The sequence below is a fragment of the Pogona vitticeps genome, chromosome 3, assembly GCF_051106095.1.
Source record: "Pogona vitticeps strain Pit_001003342236 chromosome 3, PviZW2.1, whole genome shotgun sequence".
Classification (NCBI taxonomy): Eukaryota; Metazoa; Chordata; class Lepidosauria; order Squamata; family Agamidae; genus Pogona; species Pogona vitticeps.
This window is the reverse complement of record NC_135785.1, coordinates 25,058,499-25,082,328: the sequence shown is the minus strand read 5'-3', so window position 1 is coordinate 25,082,328 and position 23,830 is coordinate 25,058,499. Positions and strand designations below refer to the sequence as shown.

The window sequence follows — 23,830 nt, the reverse complement described above, 5'->3', positions numbered from 1 at the left end:
AAGCAGGAAGGTTGGAGGATGAAACCTTGAAGGCATTATAATGGTAGCACTACCACAAGGAAGTGAGCAGTATGGTATAGTAGCACTAATATGAGGAAAAGCAAGTTTTGAGGTCTGGGAAAATGAATTAAGTTGCTTAATAGCAGGCTGAAAGCCAAGACCTGCAAGAGAACTGTCTCTGAAATGCTGCCTTTTTCAAGTGCAGGGTTATCAAGACAGGTAAAAAGCAAAGAGCCTCATGAAAGGAGGAGGCAATGGTGCACAGAGGAAAGACATGAATTGGGGGTTATTTTAGGAACATTACCTGGGGGTGGTAGGAGAAGAACTGGCCCTGTACAAAAGGGATAGACTCCCTTTGAATCAGAACAGAAACATAATGCTGGCACCAAAGAAGGTGGCAGAGCAGCTTCTAAACAGAACCCTGGAGTAAAGCCACCAGGAACTGGGAATCTTCAGCTTCAACCACCCCTAGGGAACAAAGCTGAAAATGTTCTGGACTGCCCAAGTAAGGACTTTCTTATGTTCTTGCCTATGATCAACCCCCTCTCTCTATGCCTATGTGAATGGTCTTGCATACCTACCTCTGGATGCAAAATATATCATAACAAAAAGAAAAAGATCAGGTATTATGACCTAAAGCTGAAATCAAGTCTTTCATTTCCCCCATTAGTTTACAACTGACTAAACAGTCAAGAAATGGCTATAGAAAGTAACTTATGGTGTCTGGCTGGCAATGAGATGTTTCAGATTGCTTACATCAGCACTTGTCATTCTCAATTCTGATCCATTCCAAACCACCTTCGAGGAACAAATCATGTGCTCCCTTCCCAGCCAAAACATTCATATGAAATTACTAGCTATGAAGTAAGATTTCTCTGCCTCGACATCTTTTTCATCTGCAGAGAGCAGTTATAGAGATGTTCAAACTGAACTGGCCTGTGTTAAGAACAGAGTGGGGTTTAATCTTTCCTCTTTCACTGTCAACTCACTGAAAACTACCTCACCCCAGTGCCATATTGGATGGTTTCTAGGCAGACAGTCAAGAATGTTTTATTAATCTACCAATTTTTCAGTGCCTATTGCCTGGTTTGTTCAGCCTTTTGCTTTTAATGTTATTTTCAAACGAGTATTTTCAGGATTTTTTACTATATTGAGATGTGTATTTATGATTGCAAACCGTATGGCCAAAAGTCAGCATGTTCATACACCTTTGGTATACCTGTATCTGTTTGCGTGTGGAGAGGACAGTGGCAAAGACACCCCTGTCAGAGTGACGCCAACCTCCCACCCAGGGCCTACTGGGTTTATTCTCAGTGACAGCACAGGGCTTGGCAAGTCTGAAGTTTGAATCGTTAGTGTGGGAAAGGGGCAAGGACAAAGTCAATTGAGTTTCTTCCCCTATTTGTGGCTCTGGGAACACCACAGAGGGCTGGCAAGGAAAAGAAGCCCTGAGTGTACCTTTGGTGGATGGGAGATATAAAAAGGGCCTTGCCACAAGTTGGACAAGGCCTTGTGGCCTTTTCACAAGGCAAGGCAGACCCACTGCTGGAGGAGCAGGTCTGCCAAACTGAAGAGAGCCGAAAGCCCCTTCCTGGTACTAAAGAGGAAGAAGGAGAAATCCTGGAGGAAGAGGACTGGGGAAATACCCTTGAGAGGGTTTCTGGGCAGACTACTCACCTGAGGAGAACCCTCAGTGAAGTGAACCAAGGGACAAGAGACTGTAGTTTCTGATTTAACCCCAGTGAAGAGAACTGGGCAGAAGGAAGTTAAGTTGTTGTATGTTAACCCTCCCCCTGTTACGATAAAACCTGTTCTGTTACAACCCTTGTGTCTGGAGTTCATGAAACACAGGATGAAAGAAGGTAACCTAGCTGAGCCAGCCAGGTCTGGCAGGGTCCATACCGTGCCAATTAAAAAGCCCCATAACTGTGCAGGGCTGCAGTTTGTAACTACATTGAAGCCACCTCTTGTTATAGAAACCTACTCTTCCTCATTCAGTTTTCACCTACTGGGATACCAGATTAATCTCCCCTTATAACACCACTTCTGTCTTTGGTGCTAAATTCTGATCACAGAAAGGAACTTGTCCAGAAAAACAAGCCTGTCTGATGGCGTGTGAACTTTTCACAGGATGAAAACTGTGTTTGTGTGTGTTTCTGAGAGTGGAGTTAGGGGCTTCATATCAGGTTTAAATAAGAAGAGTCCAACTTTTCTCTTTTTTAAAGAATGGCATTAGGAAAATACAATGGATTTTCAGAAACATTAGTCTGCATCTCTGCAAGTCTGTGGTTGTACTGAGCTCGCAGGAGACCATGTGTTTTCAATCAAGCTCTGGCTGATGCCATGCTTAAATTTATCAAAAGGTTCCAGAAGCAAGCACTGCAGGGGAGCAGTGATCTTTTCCATCAATTCCATCATGTGGTACTAATTATCTCACAGTACAGCATAAAACATAACACCATCCAAATACAGACCCAGGGCATTGTTGCTCCTCTTTTCAAGAGGAATTCTGTCATAGATTCCATCTTTTTTTTCTGTTCAGGTTTAAGTGAAAAGAAACAAGTCAACAAAGACGCAGAACTTAAGAGACATTTTTGACACCGCTGCTCCAGTTTGCTTTTCCCAGTCTAATTGTAGCAGAATATACACGACACATCAGAAACACTTGGGACGAACAATGCAACCTATTATCTGTATGTCTGAACAAGCCATTCATATGTTCTTCTGCCATTCATCAAGCATTAAAGAAGCAAGTGATGTACATGTATATGTGTACCAGCTCTAATAAAGCAGAGGTCTCCAACCCCTGGTCTGCAGCCCAGTGCCGGTCCGTAGCCTGAGCCAGACTGGGCCACGGAGACAGACGTCCCCCCACCCCTGCACGCACTCCTTCCCACAGCCCCTTTGTGCCTGTGTGTGCGCCTGTGCCAGCATGAACGCTCCCCCACCCCTTTGTGCATGCGCACAAGTGCCCCTGAGCACTGTGCTGCCCTTTGCACATGCACACGAGCAGCTTGCACAAGCGCCCACCCACTCCTTTGCACATGCAGATGAGTGAGCACGCATTCCTTCGTGCATGCGCATGAGCGCAAGGGGGGTACCCCGCCTTCCCTAGCCACTCTGCAGAGCTAAAAAGTTTGGGGACTGCTGTAATTAAGGGTCAAACCAGTCAATATGCTTTTTAAAGACGTTCTCTCTTAAGTAGCCAAAGATATGCATGTTGTAACATAATTTTCCTCAATTATGGTGGTGCATTTAGCAGACTTGCTTTGTAATTGATTGGTAAATGGAGGGTAAACATGAGCTTAATTTGAAAGTTACATTGCCACAACAATGAATATTAGAAGGACCGCCTTCCCATATATAAACTTGTTCAGTCATGAACATCGGTGGAAGGGCCCACCTCCACGTCCCACCATTGAGAACAATTCATTATGTGGAGACATGAAGAGGGTGTGTTTTTTTTCTGCTGTTGCATCCTAACTGTGGAATGCCTTCTCTTTGGGAGATTGATCAGCACTGACATTGGCATCATTTTGGCACAAAGTCAAGACATATTTATTAGGGTATCTGGGGATTGAGGGTTGTGGCCTGTGCAGGTTGTAATATAATGGTTTTAATGTTTTAATGTTCTAATTTTGTGTTTCCAATGGTTTAATTTCAATTGTTTTAAAACTTTTTTTGTGTTTTGATTAATTATATATGGCTCTGTAACCTCCCCTGAGATCTTTTGATATAAAATGGGCTAAAAATGCTTTAAATGAATAAAATGGATTAATTGGTGAAACCATACTATCTTCTTGTTTGAACCAATAATGTTACCATTAAATCTCCAGGGCAGAATCCATGATGTTTTCAAAATGGAATAATTCCTGTCCAATGATCAGATGTTTAGTAGATATCTAAGACTGCCCCTGAAAATCAGCTATGACTTTTAAGCTATACAGTCTCCTCACTTGTTTCCCATCTGCTGATCATTTTTAAAGGTCACAATACTGACTGTATTGTGCATGGGCATCCTGGGAGTAACTTAAAGATACATTAAAGAAATCAGTATTTGTAAGATCACATAATAAAAGAGGAGAAGGGGAGGGGGGAGTCCTGTCACACCAGATATGTTCAGAAACAGGAGGAGCTGGAAATACCAGCTGACATAGCTTAACTAAATTTAATAAAGGAAAACTGGTCCTTCAGGAAATTATAAACCAATAGCCTGCCTTTGTAGTAAGCAACATTCCTGAAATGCTGATAAGAAGAAATATGTTTGAAATCTGGAGAAATGTAAACTGGTTACTCTACTTCAGTCTTTTTGTGCAAAAATCATGAGGTGACAAAGATTATGATATTTTTGAAAAGCAGAAAGAAAGGAGAGAAATAGGATTATGATTGGCAACATGTCAGAATATCTAGAAACGATTTCAGTTTCAAACAGAAAAAAATAAAATCATTTAGTTTAGGTGGGGTTAAAGAAGAACTGAACAAGACTGTTACTCTAACAAAAAATACAAATTAAATCCTATTTTAAGGTTCTAGTTTTTGAAGTATTAGTCTGTGCAAACATACCATCCATGAAAACTCACATTAAAACATAGCAGTTAGTCTTTAAGGTGCCACAATGTCTTTGTTGCGGGTTTTCTTCGGGGGGGGGTTGTTTGTGTTTCTTGTTGATAGATTTTAAAGTGTAGATTGTATTCATTTGAAGTATGTAAGTATGCAACCCTGTTCTAGAACTCCATATGCCTAAGGAGTTCACTGGGACTTACTCCTAAACTTAGGATTGCAGTTTCCTAGTCATCTACAGTATATCACAGAAGTGAGCACACCCCCTCACATTTCATAAATATTTTAGTATATCTTTTCATGTGACAACAGTGAAAAAATGACACTCGGCTACAATGTAGAGCATTTATTTATTTATATGTTTGGAAATAATCCGTAATGTAAAAGAATTGGTTCCCAAAGCCAATTTTCTCCATAGGAACATCATTTTGCGATCGCATCTGCATATCGGAGGTTGTTGATATTTCTTCCAGCAATCTTAATTCCGGTTTGGGATTCCTCCAGTCCGGCCTTTCTCAGGATGTATTCTGCATATAAGTTAAATAAGCAGGGGAACAATATACAGACTTGTCGTACTCCTTTCCCAATTTTGAACCAATGCTGTTTCCTGAACAGATCTCTGGTTTTTCCTTTTCTATTATTTTCCTCTATTTGTTTACATTGTTCATTTAAGAAGGCCCTCTTGTCTCTCCTTGCTATTCTTTGGAAGTCTGCATTCAATTTTCTGTAACTTTCCTTATCTCCCTTGCATTTTTTCCCCTTCTCTTCTCTGCTATTTGTAAGGCCTCGTTGGACAGCCACTTTGCTTTCTTGCATTTCCTTTTCTTTGGGATGGTTTTTGTTGCTGCCTCCTGTACAATGTTACGAGCCTCTATCCAAAGTACTTCAGGCACTCTGTCCACCAAATCTAGTTCCTTAAATCTGTTCTTCACTTCCACTGTGTATTCATAGGGATTTGGTTTAGATTACAGTGGTGCCCCGCATAGCGAGGTTAATCCGTTCCGGATTAACCTTCGCTATGGGGAAACATCGTTAAGTGGGACGGGGAAACCCATTGGAATGCATTAAACTTTGTTTAATGCGTTCCAAATGGGCCCAAAACTCACCAGTCTCCGTTGTTTCCTCATGTTGTGGCGGCCATTTTGGGTGTCCCGGCGGCCATTTTAGGTGTCCCGGTGGCCATTTTTAGTGTTCTGGTGGCCATTTTGGGTGTCCCGGTGGCCATTTTTAGTGTCCCGGCGGCCATTTTGGGTGTCCCGGTGGCCATTTTTAGTGTTCCGGCAGCCATTTTGGGTGTCCAGCGGCCATTTTGGAACTGCCGAACAGCTGTTCCCCCATCGCAATGCGAGGATGCCCTCGCATTAGCAATGGGGAAATCCGCATCGGTATGCGGATTCTTCGTTAAACGGTGCACTCGTTATGCGAGGCACCACTGTATACCTGACTAGCCCAGTGTTTTTTCCTATTCACTTCAGTTTAAGCTTGAATTTTGCTATGAGAAGCTGATGATCAGAGCCACAATCAGCTCCAGGTCTTGTTTTTGCTGACTGTATAGAGTTTCTCCATCTTTGGCTGCAGAACATAATCAATCTGATTTTGGTATTGCCCATCTGGTGATGTCCATGTGTAGAGTTGCCTCTTGTGGAAAAGAGCGTTTGTGATAACCAGCTTGTTCTCTTGACAAAACTCTATTAGCCTTTGTCCTGCTTCGTTCTGAACTCCAAGGCCAAACTTCCCTGTTGTTCCTTTTATCTCTTGGCTCCCTACTTTAGCATTCCAGTCCCCTAGAATGAGAAGAACATCTTTCTTTGGTGTCAGTTCTAGAAGGTGTTGTAAATCTTCATAGAATTGTTCAATTTCAGTCTCCTCAGCAATGCTGGTTGGTGCATAAACTTGGATTATTGTGATGTTGAATGGTCTGCCTTGGATTCGTATTGACATCATTCTATCATTTTTGAGATTGTATCCCATTACAGCTTTCCCCACTCTTTTGTTGACTATGAGGGCTACTCCATTCCTTCTACGGGATTCTTGCCCACAGTAGTAGATATGATAATCATCTGAGCTGAATTCGCCCATTCCTGTCCATTTTAGTTCACTGATGCCCAGGATGTCGATGTTTATTCTTGCCATCTCCTGTTTGACCACCTCCAGCTTCCCAAGGTTCATAGATCTTACATTCCAGGTTGCTATGCAGTATTTTTCTTTACAGCATTGGACTTTCCTTTCACTTCCAGGCACATCCACAGCTGAGCGTCCTTTCGGCTTTGGCCCAACCACTTCATTAGCTCTGGAGCTACTTGTACTTGTCCTCCACTCTTCCCCAGTAGCATGTTGGACACCTTCCGACCTGAGGGGCCCATCTTCCAGCGTCATATCTTTTAGCCTTTTGTTTCTGATCATGGGGCGTTCTTGGCAAAGATACTGGAGTGGCTTTCCATTTCCTACTCCAGGTGGATTGCGTTTAGTCGGAAGTCTCCACTATGTCCTGTCCGTCTTGGGTATCCCTGCACGGCATAGCCCATAGCTTCTCTGAGTTACTCAAGCCCCTTCGCCACGACAAGGCAGCAATCCATGAAGGAGAGATTGTTCTACATGACAAAAATAAAACAACCTCTGAAAATAAGCACTAATGCGGTTTTTTGGAGCAAAGCTTAATATAAGACCCTGTCTTATTTTCAGGGAAACACGGTAATATTCATATTCCTGCAGAAGTACCATATTACCCAGCTTTGTGGCCTACTTTAGCAACTCAGCCGGGGAGATTATTCTTTATAATGATTGCTTTTCTAGCTCTACACACACCACCATGAATACACAGAGAGGACTTTAGGCTTCTAGAACATCTCTTGGGCTGCAACACTGCACACCTTGTAAGCCTTTCACCAGCGGTGGACAAAGCTTTGATTAATATTTTCTGCTAAAATGCATTGGCCTAAATCCAACTAGAATACATCTATCAGCTGAAATCCTGTTGCTTAGCATAGTAGGCTGCGATAGAATGGGTCTGTTGAATCAGTGGATATTTGGTGAGTCAACTCCCAATAGGTTCCATTGATTCAAATGGGCCTATTCCAATTGTGAGTTACTTTAGAGACATAAACTGCAACTAGAGTAGGCCAGCTCACATGTGGATCTTAAATGCTTATTAACATAGCATTTATTGACCAGCAAGTGTGATAGGGTGAGTTGCAAATCTCTTCCCCTACAGATTTAATGTTGTTATAGTGTGTTATCAAACTGGACATTTTTAAAATGCTAAGGATAACCCAGTTAAAACTGGGCCCAAATAAAGCCCACTTTAAAAAAAATCCAAAGCTTACTCTTCTATTGAAATGAATGAGGTTTAAGAAACTTTGCTTTTGATAAAAGTGTTTTTACTCCTCTCTTTTTCACTTGAACACACAGCCATATTTAAGGGATAGTCAAAATCCTGTTACCAGCTGTCCCTTTTATCTCTTGACTCCCTACTTCAGCGTTCCAGTCCCCTATAATGACAAGAACATCTTTCTTTGGTGTCAGTTCTAGAAGGTGTTTTAAGTCTTCAAAGAATTCGTCAATTTCAGTCACTTCAGCATCGGTAGTTCGTGCGTAAACTTGGATTACGGTGATGTTGAAAGGTCTGCCTTGGATTTGTATTGAAATCATTCTATCATATTTGAGACTGTATCGCAGTACAGCTTTTCCCACTCTTTGTTGACTATGAGGGCTACTCAATTTCTTCTATGGGATTCTTGCCCACAACAGTAGATATGGTAATCATCTGAATTGAATTTGCCCATTCTCATCCATTTTAGTTCACTGATGCCCAGGATGTCAATGTTTATTCTTGACAGCTCCTGTTTGACCACATCCAGCTTACCAAGGTTCATAGATCTTACATTCCAGGTTTTTATGCAGTATTTTTCTTTGCAGCATCGGATTTTCCTTTCACATCCAGGCGCATCTGCAACTGAGCGTCCTTTCGGCTTTGGCCCAACCATTTCATTAGCTCCAGAGCTACTTGTACTTTTCCTCCGCTCTTCCTCAGTAGCATGTTGGACGCCTTCCAATCTGAGGGGCTCATCTTCCAGCGTCATATCTTTTAGCCTTTTGTTTCTGTTCATGGGGCTTTCTTGGCAAAGATACTGGAGTGGCTTACCAGTTCCTGCTCCAGGTGAATTGCGTTTAATCAGAACTCTCCACTATGACCTGTCTGTCTTGGGTGTCCCTGCACGGCAGAGCCCATAGCTTCCCTGAATTACTCAAGCCCCTTCACCACGACAAGGCAGCAATTCATGAAGGCTATTTGGGCCCAATTTGGACATTGTCACTTAGGGGTGTACTCACTTTTATTGCCAGTGGTTTAGACATCAATGGCTGTGTGTTGTGTTATTTTGAGGGGACAGCACATTTACACTGTTATACAAGCTGTATACTCACTGCTTTACATTGTAGCCAAGTGTCATGTCTTCAGTGTTGTCACATGAAAAGATATACTAAAATATTTATGAAATGTGAGGGGGTGTACTCACTTCTGTGATATACTGTACATGTAAATAACAGAATTTGGAAAAGTTACTCTCTTGTTCCACAGCTCTCAGGCTTCAGCAATCAGCATGGCTATACCTCCCAGAATTCCACATCTGGGATGGGAATCAGAATGTAAGTATTCTGAGATTCTTCTGAACAGTTAAAAAAAGAGTATTTTCCCCCAAATTCTGATAAATATTAGAACCATGCTGTAACTTGTTTCTCAAATCATAAAATTTCATTGGCAGAAAATTCTTCTCCGAAAATATTTTTTGCCTTAGCAAAAGAAATCATAAAAAATTCATTTTGCTGCAAAATTGTTGCATCAGCCCCAGAGCAAAGCATTGCCTGGAGAGGGAGGTATTATTCTACAAGAGCCAATTTAAAGGATTAAAGCTGAATCATTGGGCAGAACAAGCTTCTTTCCTCTTTTTTTTTTTTTTTTTTTTTGTAAAGAAAGAAAATTGGTGCCTTGCATTAACTGTGATGTCTCCATTATGGTGTCCCTTTCTGCTACTTCAGAAAAGGTTAGTTACAGTGTCAGGTATGAAGGTGGTTTACACCACTGGTTCTTAACCTTGGGTTACTCGGGAGTTTTGGACTGCAACTCCCAGAAGCCTTCACCACCAGCTTTCCTGACTGGGGTTTCTGGGAGTTGCAGTTCAAAAGCATCCAAGTAACAAAGGTTAAGAACCACTGGTTTACATGGAACACATTGGTGACCAGATGGCATTCTTTAAAGGGGCCATATATTTTAATTCAAAATTGTTTGCCTCCTTCCAGGTCTGCTGAAATGACATTACAAGTTTGCCCTGTTTCAACTCAGCCCTAATATGCATGTGAAAGTTCTGTAAAATGTTATTCTAGTTCCTGTAATCTATGATTGACCATGACCTTAAATCATTATCATGTTCTCCTTATGTATCAATTTCTTTCCATTTAATTTCTTCCTCCCTGTTTCTCTATTTGACTGTATAACCATGACTGCTACATTCAGGACGCGATAACCCGATGGATTTGTTATGCTAATGTATTCCACATATGGATGCTTTAAAATATATTGTAGGAGCTTAAGCTGGTCTGGGGTACAACTGCTGATTAGTAACCAGTTCCAACACACATTACACCATTCCTGAGTAGGAACAGGGAAAGTGGGAAACTATCAGCAAATTCCCTATGAATGCATTTTTTAATTCAATGATGGAAGAATTACAGCAATCTAGATGTTGGACTCAAACTAATTAACTAACTACACGTAACTACTGGCCATTTTAGCTGAAATTGATGGGAGTTGTATGGGCCAGATAGTAGTGGATTTTAATAAGCGGGATTAAGGGGAGTGAAACACAGAGCACCTGTGATTTAATGATTCCCCATAAAAAGCAGATCACAACATGAAAATACAGTGCAATAATATACATGTCAACTGAAAGTTGAGATCCTAGGTAAGCAGGCCTGAGGTTGCAAATTTCAGTTCAAATGCCTCGATTTTTCCAAATGATTCAGCAGAGAAATGTTTAAGTCTCAAAGATAATTTGTGCATATCCAGCCAGAGCAAATTTTAGGACCAGCCGATAAGTGTAGCATAGAAAAGAAAAGACCTCCAGATAACAAGGGAGACATCTCAGTGCTTAGCTAGAGAGCAGATCATTTGAGAACATAACAAAATGTTATTTTCCCCCTCAGATGGTTTCTTCAATTGAAATAGCTGTAGGAGTCTTTGTTCATTTTAGCTCAAGATTGTTTCATGTTAGTTCATGAGTTTAAATTGTTTATTTGAAAGAAAATGACCAAAATTAACAGCCATAGACCTGCGTTTGTAAACCCAGCCAGCCAGAACTTAGGGGGAAAAAAACCATAAAGGTGTGTGAAAATAACCAAGACACTATTTCAATGCATGTGGAGAGTGCAAATCCAAAATGCAAACATGGCAGCTTCATTATATTTGATTAGGTTAGGAGATTTTAAACAAACAGGCAATAAGCATATATTTGAACAATCGTGAATAATATATATGGAGTGAAAGGATACTCTTAGTTGGTAGGCCTGGAAAGGAGAGAAAGAAGGGCGATGCATTTCAGTGACAAAACATAACTGAAGAAGTTGCAAGACGAGATCCATGCTAGGACAGAAAAAGGCTGGACAGAAATCCCTCCTCAACTAAATACTTTCCACATGTCTTAGAGCCCAGCATCCCTAGCCAATAGCTGTACATTGGGATTTACAGTCCATCTGGACAAAACTGCCAGAAGGTAACTTCAAAAGGATAAACAGAGCACTTTTGAAAGAGCCAGGAATGAATGTGTCACAGAGGGTGATCAGTGACGACCCATATGCCAAGTGCTGTTTCTCTATAAACATTCATTACTATTAGTTCTGAAGCAAACAGCAGGATGAGTGTCCATGCAACTAAATGCTTGCATAAACAACACCAGGAACTAGGCATCAATCTCCCCATTTCTAACATTTAACATGAATTAATTTATTTTCAAACATAGTGTTCTAAGCGCTGGAGGAGCAATATTTTTCTCTGTATTTAATCTACAACTGTTTTAGTGGCTGACCCTACTGAGGAAGAGAGAGAGAGATCAAAACTTTTATTTATCTACATACTTTATCCATATTATGTAAATTTTATACACCACTATCATATTTGTCCTTCCTTGCCTTTCCCACTCATAAGCTAAACAGATTCAATCACTGTAACCTTTTATCCAGTCCCCTGATCATTTGGGTTGCCTTTTCCTGCCCATGGCTACAGTTCATTCCTGTAAGGCAGGGGTCAGGGAACTTTTTTACCTTTTACCCCCCAAAAAATTTATATACACCGACATTACCCCCTTTATTTGAAAGGAAGGAAATCATACATTATTTGAATTCAAAATTTATTGAATCTACACAGGCTGTGTACTGAACTATCAAGATATATCATCAGTGTCAATGGCTGCCAGGCTATGTACCGAACTAGCAGGATACACCAAATTTAATAAAGTTGTGCACTATTTTTGCTAGAACACATTGCACTCCAGCCATGGGGTGGTATAGGGAGTAGTAAGGTGTCCAACATGCCTAGCAAGTTGCATTAAATTTTTGCTAGCTCGCAGAGGATTTAATCATCATCAATGGCTGCCAGAGTGTTGTTAGCAATGATATGCTTGCTAGAGACAGCCAAGACAGAGTTTGGGGGTGGGGCTTTTCCTACCACTTTCTTTAATCATTCTGTATGTGGTGTGCAAAAAGGAACAAACCAGGCTAAAGGTCATGTCACCCACCCTGGTGCCACAGCCCAATATCAAAGGACCAGTGTGCTATTTTTTATCATCCTCAATGGAAAACTCAGCAGTAGCCAGAGGATTGGAAAAGATCAGTCTACATCCCAATCCCAAAGAAGGGCTGTGCCAAGGAATGCTCCAACTACCATACAATTGCACTCATTTCACATGCTAGCAAGGTTATGGTCAAAATCCTACAAGGTAGGCTCTGTTCATTACCCCCAGGATTTTCATTTTTACCCCATTTGGGGTAATTTACCCCTGTTCCCAGACCACTGCTGTAAGGAATGATGCTAGATTTTAAAAGCTATATAAAAATCACGACCCTCCTGGAGTTAGCATTTTCTTGAGAACTTTTTTGCACTCACAATTTATATATCATAACGCAACCATGTTGCAACATATCATTTGCCACTAATTTGGTGGTTTGGCCCTGAGTTCCTCTTCACTAGATCCCTCACATTATTACTAACACAATCACTACAAACTCCACACAACACTACCCCGTTGTGCATTCATGGCAATAACTTATGAACAGTTTCTGAAGCAAGATGTGGAAACAAATCTCACTCTTGATATGCCGATGGAGAAATTATAGGTCAGATGGCTGCCAAATTTGAGAACAAATTTGAGTGGTTTATGAAGTATCTGAAATATTAAATAGCTGTCCTGTGTGTAATGAACATCAGTGTATTTCCGTGAATGCACAAAGAATGAGCAATATTAATCTTACCATATGTCTTTACTGTGGGAATTCTATCTCAAAAATCTTACTTAAGGAATTTTCAGGAAATTACAACAGTAAAAGTAAATTCTCCAATAATGACACAGCTAGAAAGACTACCATATTAGGTATTCCAGTTTATTTTGGCAATGAGAAGAAATGGATGTGTATCCATGAACTATTCAGCATGCAAAAGGGGTACTTGGTCACGCTTTTCAGCAGCTTCCTAGAGAGCTTGGACAGTTACTTTTTTACTTTAAGAAGGTGGGATTGCCAAGGTGGATGGGGGATAATGGGAATTGTAGTTAAACAAAGAGTTATTGGATTGCAATTCCCAACTGCTGTACCTAACACAGCCAATAGGGACAAATGCTGGGTGTTGCAATCTATCAACATCCTAGAGGGCTCTACGTTGGCTTTTCCAGCGCAACAGAGTTGAATGTTGTTACCATTCAGACAGTTTCAGGTAACTTTTCAAGTAGTTAAAAAATTAACATGGTCATTCTTATATTACTTACAGTCTAGCTCTTTTGCCTGATGAGATGCTTATTTAAATATGTTGTTGTTTAGTTGTTAAGTCGTGTCCGACTCTTCGTGACCCCATGGACCAGAGCACGCCAGGCTCTCCTGTCTTCTACTGCCTCCTGGAATTTGATCAAAATCATGTTGGTAGCTTTGATGACACTGTCCATCCATCTCAACTTCTGTCGTCCCCTTCTCCTCTTTATATAAATATACTTGAAGTTTTTTCTAGCTCACCCTTGAGTCAGCTCTTTGGGGATTTAGCATTCTGGCATGGGGGACACAGCTTATTGTCCAGAGTTTAGGTTACGCATCAAGACAATCAAATGCTGAGGGGCATCCCTTTTCTTTTAGAATGATCCATAGCTTCTCATGATCCAAGCAGTCAAATGGTTTGCTGCAACCCACAAAGCACTGACTTACTCCAAAAATCTTTCTTCTGAAAGATCATCCACTATTGTCACATCCCACCATCATTGCTGCCCAGTAGCTGCCCTTCGGGAGTTTCTAAGTCCCCCATCACCATTAGAACAATCAGTTGGCTTCTCCTGACATGACTGTTAATTCTACAGAGGGTATTTGCATCTTGTCAGTCTGGTATCTCAGCTAAGAGCATTCCACTTTGGGAGACCTACTAGGAATCCTACAGGAGTGCCTAGCATGCTCTGGTCCATGGGGTCACGAAGAGTCGGACACGACTTAACAACTAAAAACTAGGAATCCAGACTTATCCCAAATCTGGAAAATACGTATGCTTAATTAGAGGCAAAAGTGGGATGATCCTTCTTTCCAATTACTGATAACCACAGTATCTGAAAAATGAATGTTTGCCTCTCTGGCTGCAGTTCAAGGTACTGCTGCACCCCATGGCATGTCGAAAGGATCTCTGAATACAGTTAGCATATGCTAAGGTATCAGTGCGAGATTAGGGCAAGTATGCAAGGGGTAGCATGCTAATAGGCTTTCTAAGGATAAACACACAGTGCAGGGTGGACATTAAGACAGCAGCAAGAAGGAATCTCAAAGCAATGCCTTGCAATATGACATCCTTATGTAAAGGCATATTTCAAGGGCTCATGTTTAGAGGAAGCCAGCTGACAGCTTAGATGACAATCCTAAAGTATATATTTAAAACATTCCCATAATTTCAGACATTTAAACCTCTTACCTTCTATAACACACTCATCTGGGAGAGGAATTCTCCTTCCCATCTCCATCACATATGCTTTCACTTTAGAGAGATTTTCTTTTAAGTGAAAGTAAAGCTTGTCTTGATACTCCACAGGGTTCTTCATTGTCTTCGGGCTCCCTTCATTGCCTGTTTCTTTAACAGGTTCTGGCAGATTCTCTCGTTCTGTACATTGGACACTTGGGTGAGAAAGCAAAGATGGTTCCAGCTGTGACTCTTCCATGCCTGCACTGGAAGGCAATCTGTCAGCTTCTTGGCTCACATAGATATCTGTGAAAGAGATGCCGGCTGTAATGTCTCCATTCTCCACCTCTTGGCCATTGTCTGAAGGCATGCCCTTCATCCGAACAGCATGCAAAGCCAGACTTTTGGACCTGCAGAACAAACACAAGTATGGTTTGGAGAGAGGCAGCACAGACTATGAGATATTGGAGTGCAGGTGTGGAAAGGTGCAGATTCCTATCTGTGGGCCAGTTTATAGTGTCAGATGACCATGTGTATGTTTGTCCACCTATAAAATGGAGGTCTATCTATTCTTTATACAGAAAGAAGTGCACTGAACAGAGGAAGCGTAGCAGCCTTCCTCTCACCTTACCATGTTAGTATTAAGCAGGTATATCCCTGCCAACTTTACTTCTTATGTCAGAGCTGGGTAGCGGAAAAATTGCTTTAGGAGAACGGACTGCAGCAATATGAGGTGGCTGAGGGCTTCAGACTACACTCTTCTCCCCCCCCCTCTCTCTCTCTGTGTGTGTGTGTGTGTGTGTGTGTGTGTGTGTGTGTATTTAACACAGATACTGTTGCTGTTCTTGTCTCGTTTGGGCCTCAGTTACAGCCACAAAGTGGCTCTGCATACTGAAGGATCCCAGACCATTTAAAGGGTAAAGGAAAATAAAAGGGGGACAGTGGTGAAAACAGCTGCAGGGATATGGTATGGGAGGAAGGAAGTGAGATGAAAAGTGCTTTAAAACGGGATCAAAGCTAGATACAGCAAAGTTGTAGCTGTTTATTTTAGCACACCGTTTTCTTAATCAACTTAAGCCCATTGTGAACCTTAGATCCAGTTTTAAACGAGAGCATTTCAATTACTCAGTAGGAATGTAGGAAATGACTTAAAAACCACATGATTTGAGTCAGGTAAATTAAGACACTACATATGGTGGGGTTTTTTGACAAATGTAGAGGGCTCTAGAAGCTAGATTAGAAGGTGTTTTATGACATCTAAATTTGTTTTAACATTGTTTTGGCACCTGAAAAATATAGAACATTAATTAATTAATTAATTAATTAATTGTGCCACCTTATTAGCACAACAGCACTATTCTGGGTGGTTTAACAACAAGTCAAAACATATGTCATACAAACAATAAATGGCAAGTTAAAAACACAAGTAGAATAATAGGGGAGTGGGGGTATACAAATTTTGCTCAGTTTAGAAATAATGACAGCCATGATTGCTTCATGAGAACAAGCAGCATCAAGCTACAGGCTTGTGAAATGATGTCTCCCATTCCCCTTTCTTTCGTGAATGAACACAAAAGATTAGAAGCTTCTAATTCGAAATTAGGAGCAATTTGTAGTTTGCCATTCAATCCAGCTGAAGCAAACTATGGCTTAAAACAGTTCACAGTTCATCTGCAAACCAGGAGCAAATGATGGTTTGGACTCTGTGCAAACTGGCTACAATTTGCCATACTTAGATAAACCAGAAAGCTACTTTTCCTGCTAGGCGGAGGTCGGACTGATCCTAATCTCCACCTATTGGCAGTGAAAGAAGGGAAAGGGAAGGACAGCGTGTGTATGCTCAGGATGCACTACTCCTCTTCCCTAATTCTGCTAACCAGCCATTCACAACATTTTTGGGCCACGGCTGTGAACACAGTATGAAAGAAACATAAGCCGAATCAGGATTGTATAACTCATAATGAACCTTATAAGGTGGTGTATTGTTTCCAGTTTTTGGTCCCCTTAAAATGTGTCAGGGACCCCCAGGGGGACCACATGGCCTCCATTGACAGTAGTTGCTCCAAACCTTAGTTTGGACTGGGGTCATCTCAATGTGGCTGCTATTTCCGGATAGCTCAATGGATTAGGCATGTGGCCTTGGAGCCAGAAGATGGGAGTTCTGTTCCCCATTGTGCCTCCTTGACAGGGGCTGGACTCAATTATCTCACAGTATTTAATTCATAATCTCAATACAGTCAAATGATGATGAAATTAGGCTGCATCATATTGCACAGGAGAAGTGCCCATTCAAAAAGAGCCATACAAAGCATGAACTTTAGGATCAACTCCCCTGCAGAAGAAATTTTGAGACTCCACTGCAAAAGAAGTTCTGCAGGGGAGTCTAAATTTTTTTTAAAAAAATAGTATGAAGCCACATCTGTTATAGCTGTTTTGATCTTCCAGTGCAAGTGAACAGGAGGCTCCACAAATTTATTCTGATCTGAGACCCAAATTATAGAACCAAACTAGGATGTATTTAGAAAGCCTGATTTATCTTCCAAACTGAATGGGAAGTGCAAAACTCTATCATCAATTAATTACTTGGTTGCTTTGCCTGTGCCTACAAAACTGGTTTTTAAAATTCCCTAATTGGAAAGAGTTACTACTAAAGTTATATTTAGGAAAGAGAATTTTCACTTTTCATTCCTGCACAACCCCCACTGGAAACCTACCTAAATGTTTCTTTTCTACCTTCCTCTGCACTCTGGAGTGTAAGACAGGTTGGACAAGCAGCTCAAACAGATCTTACCCGTCTCTTAAGAGTTACTGACAAGATATCTGGATATAATTAACTGCCCCATGCCCACAAGATATGTTAAGTTGGCTGCACACTTTAACATTTGGATAAATCTATGCAGAAAAGCATCAGCATGCAACACCACCAACATGCTTCACTGAAGCTTACCGGTTGAACCTCATGTCCTTCCTTTCTTCTTTAGAAACCTGGCCCAAGCTATACCTACGTACAGAGCCAGGAGTACTATTTTCTATGTTTATTTTTTCTTCAAAAGCTTGTATTTTAACTTGGAGCTTTTCTTCCTCTTCATTTTCGCTCATAATGGATTTTAAATCATCCAGCTGTAAAGGAGATTCTGTTTCAGCAACATCCTCTACCCTAGAGGAGGAAAAAAACGAGGGGTTAACAGTAACACCGCCATATTTCACAGGTGGTGGGAATAAAAAACACATCTCCAAGGTCTCATATATATGCCAACGTTTGTTCCAAGTGCATCTATGCCCAAATACTTTCAAAAGATAATAATTCTCATTTACTCCATTAGTCCACATTTCTGACTCTTGCTGTAATTCTGGACTATAGTAACCTACTGTTCATCCCACCTCACACAGTGCCTTCCCCATTTTCTTTCTCTCTAGCTTTCCAGGTGCAGAAGCTTGTTTCCTTGGGACCTCCCAACTATTTAACACAATCTGTTCTACAATATCCTGCCACCACAACCTCCCAGTGCTACCCTTGGCCTACGTGCAGCCCCCCCCCCAATGTTGTTTTTGCATCTCTCATAAGACTCCCCCTCTCTTGCCTGAAAATTGTAACAACAACAACAATAACCAAGGTGGACAATGCAAAGTGTAAGTCACATGAATCAAAGCCAGTTGAAGTGGAAGATGCATGGTATAAGATCTGACATTCTGTGTCTGTGAATATAGGTGTCATAGCCTGCATCAGCATGAAGCAATGCTATAGCCATCTTGCACTGATGCTTGTAGACCTTCGTGTGGGTACAGCATGGAAGTATTTTCATGAAAAGTATTGAAAAGATCAGGACCAAAGCACTGAGAGTGACATCTGATGAAAGGATAGACTTTACTAGAAAGTCAGGGCAATTTTCAGCCACAGCCCGGGCATCGATCCATTACTATGATGAAAAATATAAAGCTGAACAGTTGATTGGGGTGCAGAAAGTTTCTTGCTCCAGATGTTTGAATGAACTCCCAGATGCCTTCAACCATAGCCAATGGTGAGGGGTTGTGGGAGGCCCAAAACATCTGCAGGGCCAAATGTTCCCCTAGTCCTCCTTTCCTGTGCAAAACCGTATTAAACAAAACACATGCAAGGATCTTGAAACCAGCGTTAAGCAAACAGATATCTCTCACATGTTTAACTAAACAATTCTTGAGCTACTCACAGCCATGCAACCTGATAGAGTGATGATCCACCACCATCCTAGGAAGGATGTGGCTGTGTACAGGATTCTCCCTGTTTCATGAGAGAGAGAGAGAGAGAGAGAGAGAGAGAGAGAGAGAGAGAGAGAGAGAGAGAGAGAGAGAGAGAGACCAACCGTTCTGGGTTTCCAACCTAAAGATCTTTCAGTGAGTCTGACTGACTGACACTTGTCACTCATCAACAGTATGCTGACATCATTGATTACAATTTCCTTATATTAACCCTATCCTGACATGTTGCAAGCCTTTAACAATTACTTTTGTTTAGCATACAACAGAACCTTGGTTCATGTGCTCGTAATCTCGAGATTAGACCACTGCAACGCGCTCTACGTGGGGCTACCTTTGAGGTTGAAGCGGAAATTCCAAGTGGTGCAGAATGTGGCGGCCAGACTCCTTAGCGGAACGACAAAATTTGACCATATTTCTCCTATTCTGGCCGTGCTGCACTGGCTGCCCATTCGTTTCCACGCTGACTTCAAAGTTTTGATGCTAATGTACAAAGCCCTAAATGGTTTAGGGCCTCGATACCTGGCAGAATGCCTACTCCCACCAAGTTCTACCCGTGTCACTCGTGCGAGCCAGGAGGTGAAGCTGAGGAGCCTGACGCCGAGGGAGGCGTGGAAGGAAAAAAACAAGAAACCGGGCCTTCTCGGTGGTGGCTCCTCGCCTCTGGAACAATCTGCCTCCGGAGATTCACGCTGCGCCCTCGTTGGTACTTTCAAAAATCTATTAAAACATGGATGTATAGGCAGGTATTCCCCCCAGTCAATTCCTGACCCTCTTCCCTTCTTTTTCTATTTGCTTTATTGTTACATTTTTCCCATCTTGCAGAATAATTTAATATATATATATTTAATATATATATATATATACTTGTTATGTTTTTATGTTGTAAGCTGCCTAGAGTGGTCAAATTGACCAGATAGGCGGGGCATAAATTAAATAAATAAATAAACAGTATGGCTAAATCCATTGCAATGAAAACAAGACACTTTAAAGGAGAGGTTTTCAAGCCTCTTTACGGTGAGAACAAGACAAAGGTTTTTTTCTGACAAATTTATCCATAAGTTGTGCAAAACACCTCTGCAGAAGCCTTGCATCATTTCCACTTGAGAAGCAAAACACACACAGAAAGAAAGCACAGAATAACTGGTTGATGGTTCAAAAGGTGCACAATACCTGTTCAGTACTTCTAACCTTTAAAAGTCCATGCCGCAAGGCAGCCACTATCATCATTTCATTCAGTTGTGCAATTTGTGAAAAGTTTGTTGTGGCCTATTGAAGAATTCTCATCAAAATTATCAAAAAAATAACTTCCAAGAAGGATAATCTTATGGTTTCTTGTTTTTATATAGAAGGGCAAGAAAGCAAAGATTAACAACCTTTAATGAAGGTGGAGCCTTACGCCCCAAATTTCCCTTACATATAGAAAACATTACCAAATATAATTATTTGGTGTCCTCATTAGTGTCATACTATAGAAGGACATGTTTACAACAGCCCATTGCTTTAACCAGACATTTGTATCTACATTGCTCACTATGCCTCCATAGCAGACAATAAAGTACACAACTTGGATCACATTTTGCTTCTTGGCTAATAGCACATGTGGGATTTCAAGAACTGATGATTATATGCTCTTTTGCCAAAGAGAAACCCCAACAATCCTATCCCTGGAGATCCTCTTCAGGGGGTACAATATTGTCTTTGACTTTTCTATGTCCAGCTGACCTCCTCTGCAATATGATTTTCCTGGCAAACTATTTCCCAGAAAGTGGAATTTATGCAACTAGTTTGAAATACTTGTCTTAGCTTTTATATTGTGCACAACTGGGAGATCAGTATCCTTCTCTGTTGACATCTCCAGTGAGAGGGACACCAGGAAAATTAATTACTGATGAAAATTATAGAAGAATAAATCACATGCCAAAATATTCTGTCAGAGACTGGGATGAATGCAGTCTTTGCTTTGCCAAATGTTTTGGCATCTGGAATAGATTTCATAATCTTACTTGAACATACATAGTGTCTCACATACAATATATTATTTCAGTCACCTATGCAGAAAACATGAACAGTATTCCTTTATTAATAGCCCCCTACTGAAAATTCAGGAGCGAAATTACCTGCATTAAGCCACCTAGCCAAAAACACAATTATCACCCACCCTCCCTGAGAGACTTACACAAGAAAAAAAGCTCTAGTATGATCACTGCTTAGCATGGCCTCAGTGGTTCTGAACAAACTGTGACTACTGGAGAAAGGTGACATTATGAACCCTGATATGAACTTTATTAAGACAAAATGGTCACAATCAAGATGGGCCAGCTCTGTTAAGCATCTGTTATTGGATTCTTTCTGAAGAATATAACAATAGCATTGTCTGAAGAGCCAAATGTTGGTTCTGGGTTATACAAAAAAAAAATGGGCAAAGGGTTGTGAAAATAAAGGTGTAAGTGCTGTAAAAGCCAGATCAGATATGTGAGATCCATCAAAGGAAAGAAATTCATTTTGTACAGCTATTGAGTAAAATAAACAAGAAAAGATACAATCAAAATTGCATGCCTTGTTATAATGAAGAATGGTGGTTGGAAGGTTTTGGTAGAACAGCATTTTCTGTTTGTTGTTAAGTTGACCATGCTTGATTTCTAAGATGAAATCACTATGTATTTAAAAAAATGCATTCTTTTTTTTTTTTTTTTTTTTTAAGAAGGCAAGCTCTGTGTACTGAATGACCTGTATCTCTGGGATAAACTTGGGGTCAGGATATTCTAGTACTGTGTGGTTTTAATTACAACATGGTTTTCATTATATCAGATATATTTAAAATTCCCCATGTCAGAGGATTTAAGCCAACAACTGCTGTATGAAGAGTTGCCTTCTTATGGTAAAGAATTACAGAATCCCTAAAGAAACACATCGCTGCTGAGACATGAATTTGCACAGTGAACTCAGGCTTGTGGTTCCCGCAGAAGATCAGTGGCTCGATATATTGCTCCCATCCAGTTATTACTGGTGGACTGGTGGTGTCATCAATCTTGGAAGCATGAAACCTGGGCCCATAATATGCCCTGAAATGTGGTTCTTGGGGCTGCTTTGTGACTTGGTACATCCGTCCTTTCTAGTCCAATGAAAAGAGTGAATCTTGTCATGCTGTCCTACTTGGAAGTTCCGATTCTGGACTGTTTTATACAATGCTGGTTCCAGTGTGGAATGGATACTGGAATGTAGCTCCTGAGGATGTTTTCTGGTTTGTTACATCTCATCAGCTCCGTGGAATCTCAGTTGTGGGGTTCCACAGGGTTTAATATCTCTACACGAGGCCGCTGGGTCAGGTCATCAGGGAATGTGGGGCTTGGTGGCTGGGTACTGATGACTGGGTGTCATCAGTACGCTGATGACACCCAGCTCTACATCTCCTTTTTTCCTACAACAATGGATGCCATTCTGTCCCTTCAGCACTGTCTGGATGCCGTACTGGGATGGATGCAGGTGAATGATCTGAGGCTGATCCCGGATAAGATGGAGGTCCTGAGGGTGGGTGGACCTACCATCAGTGGTGTGGGAAATTCCTCTCTTTTGGGGGGTTGACTCTCACCATGAAGAGTGAGGTTTGCAGCTTGGGGGTACATCTTGATCTGGTGCTTACCATGGATACTCAGGTAGCGTCAGTGGTCCACACCACCTACTTCCATCTTTGGCAGATCGCCCAGCTGCATCCCTCTCTTGATGTTGGGGCCCTCACCACTCTGTTCCATGAGCTTGTAATCTCGTGATTAGACTACCATAATGTGCTCTACGTGGAGCTACCTTTGAGATTGATGTGGAAGCTTCAAATGATGCAGAATGCAGTGGTCAGTCTTCTTACTTGGGGTGAGGAAACATCAACATATCTCCCCCACTCTAGCGGCCTTGCATTGGCTACCTGTTCGTTTCCGCATTGATTTCAAATGATTAATGATGACATATAAATCACTAAATGGTTTAGGACCTCAATATCTGGCAGAACGTCTTCTCCCACCTAGATCTACCCGTATCACTCGCTCTAGCCAGGACAGACGGCTGAGGGGCCTAATGCCAAGGGACGCCCAAAGAGAAAGAACAAAAAAGCGGGCCTTCTCGTCAGTGGCCCCTCGGCTCTGGAACAACCCCCCAGAAATTTGTCTGGTTCGCTCGCTTGGTGTTTTTAAGAGCCAACTTAAGACCTGGCTCTTCAGACAGGCCTTCCCTCCTGTCAATACCTAACTTATTTCACCATCCTGTAGTGTATTAATATTGTTGTTTTCTTTTATTTTAATATTGTTATTAGCCGCCCAGAGTAGACTTCGGTCTATAAATAAATAAATAAATAAATAAATAAATAAATAAATAAATAAATAAATAAATAAATAAATAAATAAATAAATAAATAAATAAATAAATAAATAATTAAATAATTAAATAAATAAATAAACAAACAAACAAACAAACAAACAAACAAACAAATAAATAAATAAATAAATAAATATCTGGTGGAAAAGGTAAATATCACTGTTTCAGGCTGTTTTGTGCAGTATTGATTTTCTGCCTGAAACGAGTATCAAAAAGTTGCTCTTGCAGATGATTTGTGGCTTGCTGCATCCATCTTATCTAGTCACATATGTATTGTGAATTTTGTTGGGTTATCCCATTCAGAAGTTTCTGTTCCCGCCACTGTGTTCTGTTCTGACAGGTTTTTGGTTAGTAAATGGTTAGTGAAAGAGTAATATTAATCAGGTTTGAGGTCCAAAATATTGTTTGGATGTTTGTCCAGCGCATCCCATTGTTATGGGCATCAATTTTTTACTAAGAAATCCCTATTCTAGCCTGTTCTATTTTGGC

General features: G+C 41.0%; 1 protein-coding gene across 6 annotated transcripts in view; it reads right to left on the bottom strand.

The window, feature by feature from the left end:
* VEPH1 (ventricular zone expressed PH domain containing 1) overlaps nucleotides 1-23,830 on the bottom strand; it is a 165,799-nt gene that overhangs the window by 52,621 nt on the left and 89,348 nt on the right. For 5 of the 6 annotated variants that reach the window (XR_012085753.2, XM_078389058.1, XM_020791818.3 and 2 more), the window contains exons 8-9: nucleotides 17,691-17,900; nucleotides 14,759-15,153 (exon numbers count right to left, since the gene is read on the bottom strand). Coding sequence is in view for 5 of the 6 variants with exons in the window: in XM_078389058.1 (XP_078245184.1) it covers nucleotides 14,759-15,153; nucleotides 17,691-17,900 (605 nt within the window). In the remaining variant the exon portion in view is untranslated. Of the gene's footprint in view, nucleotides 1-13,192; nucleotides 13,713-14,758; nucleotides 15,154-17,690; nucleotides 17,901-23,830 lie in introns of those variants that run through there. The other variant, XM_078389059.1, reaches the window with a different exon arrangement.